Below are 3,785 nucleotides of genomic sequence, written 5' to 3'. Positions count from 1 at the left end.
CTTCTGAGGGAAACTATTTTGTCACTCAAAGCCCCAAAACCATCATCCTAAACAAGAACAATATCAATAGTCATCACCATCAATACTAACACTCACATTTAGTGACACCGCTCGGAAACTGGACTAGATTACCGGTCTAGAGGTTGAGTGGCTTTAACAGAATCAGATAATGTGGGCCTGGTTAGCCAAACTCAGTCTCGCTGACGTACGTGCGAATTCACGCGGGCCACGGGCCAAGAAAGGCGGAGCTTTTGACGTCATGCTTCAGTGTAAGCCGGAGAGGTTAGTATATATAAACGCCGCTCAGTCCCTTTCAGATCAGAAACGGAACGACAAGAAACAAAGTAGCGGGTCTTTAAAGTTTAAAACAAAAGAATTTAACTTCCAGCGCCGCTCAAAGGACTATTACTGGGTCAGACTCTCGAACAAAGGACTTTAGAGAGAACTTTCCAGGCTCGCCGTGTCTTCTCGTGTCGTTTATCTCACTGAAATCATTAACGTTACTATGGTCATCATGGAAGTGCCCACCATCGACTCGGCCTCGCTTCGCGGTCTGCTGGAGGAAGATGATCCGGACTGTCTGGTTCTGGACTGTCGCTCGTTTTTCTCCTTCAGCTCGTCTCATATTTCGGGCTCCAGTAATGTGCGCTTCAGTACTATAGTACGCCGGAGGGCCAGAGGGGGGCTGGGGCTGGAGCACATTGTACCCAACGAGGACACCAGGAACAGGCTTCTGTCCGGGGAATACCAGAGTGTTGTGTTCCTGGATGACCGCAGTCTGGAGATGGGAGAAGTGAAGAAAGACGGGACTTTAATGCTCGCCGTGAACGCTTTGTGTCGCAATTCACGTGGAGCAAGTGTATTCCTTCTTAAAGGTACGAAAAGACTCTTCTTGAACTATAATTTGGGCTATTTAATTATACTACTATTACAAGTATAAGGTGTGAACTCGTGTACTGTGAATGGTTGTGTATTTAAAAGTGCGACCAAATGTTTTCTTCAGCTGTTGTCAACTGCCAGACACTTGTAAATTTTGTTAAAAATAATGGTTTCTATGTGACTGTTTTTAGGTGGATTCGAGACATTTTCCTCTGAGTTTCCTGAAATGTGTACAAAGCCAGTTCCCCCACAAGGCTTGAGTTTACCTCTGAGCTCTAGCTGCCATCCAAACCCTTCTGATTCCTCCTGTAACTCATGTACAACCCCTCTGTATGATCAGGTAAATTATAACTATTCTTTAAATAAGCAACTGTGTTGTAAATAAGACCGATTTCGACTCCTTGCAAGTGAACTTGTCCACTAATTTCCTTTTTTTTTCTTTAGGGTGGCCCTGTTGAGATCTTGCCATTCCTATATTTAGGCAGTGCTTATCACGCCTCCAGAAAAGACATGCTGGACATGTTGGGAATCACAGCACTCATTAACGTGTCTTCCAACTGCCCCAACCACTTTGAAGACCACTTTCAGTACAAGAGTATTCCTGTTGAGGACAACCACAAAGCCAACATCAGTTCCTGGTTCAATGAAGCTATCGAATTTATCGGTGAGTATCATTTTTCGCAGATATTATTCAAACCTCCGTTAAGAAATGGGGAACAGATGTCATCATATGTCATAGCTTTGGCAGACTCATAGCCCAACCCCCATTCAGCTGAAGTCTGAATTGAATTTTCAAAAGTTCCCTCCATTCTGACCAGCTGTACGGCCCAGGCCTGACAGCCACTAAGGCTTACATCATCCTCTCATCCCCCCTTTTCAAGTAACACCAGACCGTGACCTGACCTTTTCATGGAGCAACTGGCTCCGTCTGAATGCTTTGCATCCTTTGTTTAGCCTGAACAAAAGGTAGTGTCTCTGGGTCTCTGTTGCCCTCCTATCAGATCAGTGCACTTAGCAGGGATGCCACTACCCCCCATCGTGTATTCTAGTTCCTTTAATGAGATGGCTTCCTTGATTCGCAAAACTACAGAGTATAATTTGCAATTGAATGTGTGTTTAGAGAAGTTGTTATAACCACTTTTGGGTTCCTAATAGGGTCGAGCTGGTTTTATATTTAACCAACGCAGTACTTTTTTTTTCTTTTCCCACAGATTCTGTACGGAATAAAGGTGGACGCGTCTTCGTTCACTGCCAAGCGGGTATTTCGCGGTCTGCTACCATCTGTTTGGCTTATCTGATGCGCACCAACCGGGTCAAACTTGAAGAGGCCTTTGAGTTTGTTAAACAGCGCCGCAGCATCATTTCGCCCAACTTCAGCTTCATGGGGCAACTTCTGCAATTCGAATCCCAAGTGCTTGCCTCCTCTACGTGTTCCTCAGAGGCAGGAAGTCCCGCCATTAGCAAAAGCAGCACAGTTTTCAAATTCCCCATCCACACAGCGGCCAGCCCTCTTTCCTTCCTGCAGAGTCCCATCACTACCTCGCCCTCCTGCTGAGATGGTCCGATTCGTTTTCTCACCTCTTGACAGGGGATAGTTTTATTTATATGATGACTGTATGATCCCTGAGGTGATCTTTCCAGTATTAAGGCTCAGGAACTTTTAGTTCCTGTGTTGCCGCCAATATTCCACGATGGCTTATAATTGTGTGTTGAAGACTAACTCCCCCAGACTGTTTTAGCATTTTAACACTGGTCCATACTTGAATCAAAACCTCTGAAAATTTGATGTGACACAAACCAATTTGAAACACTCCATTTCACCTTTGTGAGAATCTCTCCTTTTTTATTTTATCTTTTTAATTTGTTGATGAGTCTCAGGTTTTTTGGTTATCTCGAATGATGCCCCCATGTCTTACAGGTTGCTCAGGGATTGGTTTCCTTTATGTTGATGTTACTATCATTATTATTTTTTTATTAGGAGAGTAGTCTTGGGAGATGGGAAGTTAGACGTGAAGGTGCTAATGTGTGCTGCTTTTTATTTTGTTTCTGAACTGTGAATGTAGTTCTGTGTAAGGTCTGCCTTAAGACAGTGGAAGTTGAAACAATGAGCCTGTCATGCCTTTTTAGAAAGCAATCCAATTCATCAAAATGTTTGTTTGTCCGTAAACTCAGAATACCTCATGTGTCTGTACTGTGGTCAGTCCGTTAAGAGTCCTCTCTAAAGCACTACTAACAGGAGTGACTCTTGCGAGGCTGTTTTGATATGTGACTATTTATTGACTAAATTAATATATTTCTTATGCTATATTTTTTCATATATTTGTGATCCTTGTTGCTGACAATAAAGTTTTTTTTTCATACAATGCAGTCTTATGTGTGGTAATTCCATGACACTATATATACTGGAGTTGAAAATTTAAGTTGCATTACATAGATATTTAATTTGCAGTTATAGTCAAGGCAGTAACCCTCTACAATACAATAATGCCTCCAAGTGGGGCTGTCCCAGCATTTCAGTATTTGATCACCATACCAGTGACATTTAAAGATCCATTTCCAATACCACAGCAAACATACTCCTTTATTTTAAAAGTAAATTATTATAAAAAAAATTTTAACTGATGTTTTATACATTGTTGAAAATCATATGGTTACATTTGGAAGGTATTTAAACACATTGAGCTTCTCCTTATTGTTGAGACCTAAAGTCAAGCAAAGACACACGAAAAGGAAAATACTACACAAATATAGACTATACAAACAAGTACAACAGCAAAATCTGGCATAAAACAGAGAAAATAAAAAACATTCTCCTGGAGCACGTAGGTTTTGGGACATTTCAGTGTATGTGAGGCCAACCAAAAGACTCCAATGCTCATACGTTTAGGCTTTTCATAATATTTTGT

General features: G+C 41.8%; 1 protein-coding gene across 1 annotated transcript; it reads left to right on the top strand.

Moving 5' to 3' along the window:
* The first annotated feature begins 307 nt into the window (after nt 1-307).
* Nucleotides 308-3,237, top strand: dusp1 (dual specificity phosphatase 1). Its single transcript, XM_059516478.1, has 4 exons — nt 308-875; nt 1,071-1,219; nt 1,324-1,543; nt 2,091-3,237. Exons 1-4 carry the CDS (start codon nt 506-508, stop codon nt 2,432-2,434), a joined length of 1,083 nt encoding a protein of 360 aa, XP_059372461.1. The 5' UTR covers nt 308-505; the 3' UTR covers nt 2,435-3,237.
* The last annotated feature ends 548 nt before the right edge of the window (nt 3,238-3,785 follow it).

This window comes from Carassius carassius, chromosome 29 (genome assembly GCF_963082965.1).
Source record: "Carassius carassius chromosome 29, fCarCar2.1, whole genome shotgun sequence".
Classification (NCBI taxonomy): domain Eukaryota; kingdom Metazoa; phylum Chordata; class Actinopteri; order Cypriniformes; family Cyprinidae; genus Carassius; species Carassius carassius.
This window is presented reverse-complemented; position numbering and strand designations above follow the sequence as displayed.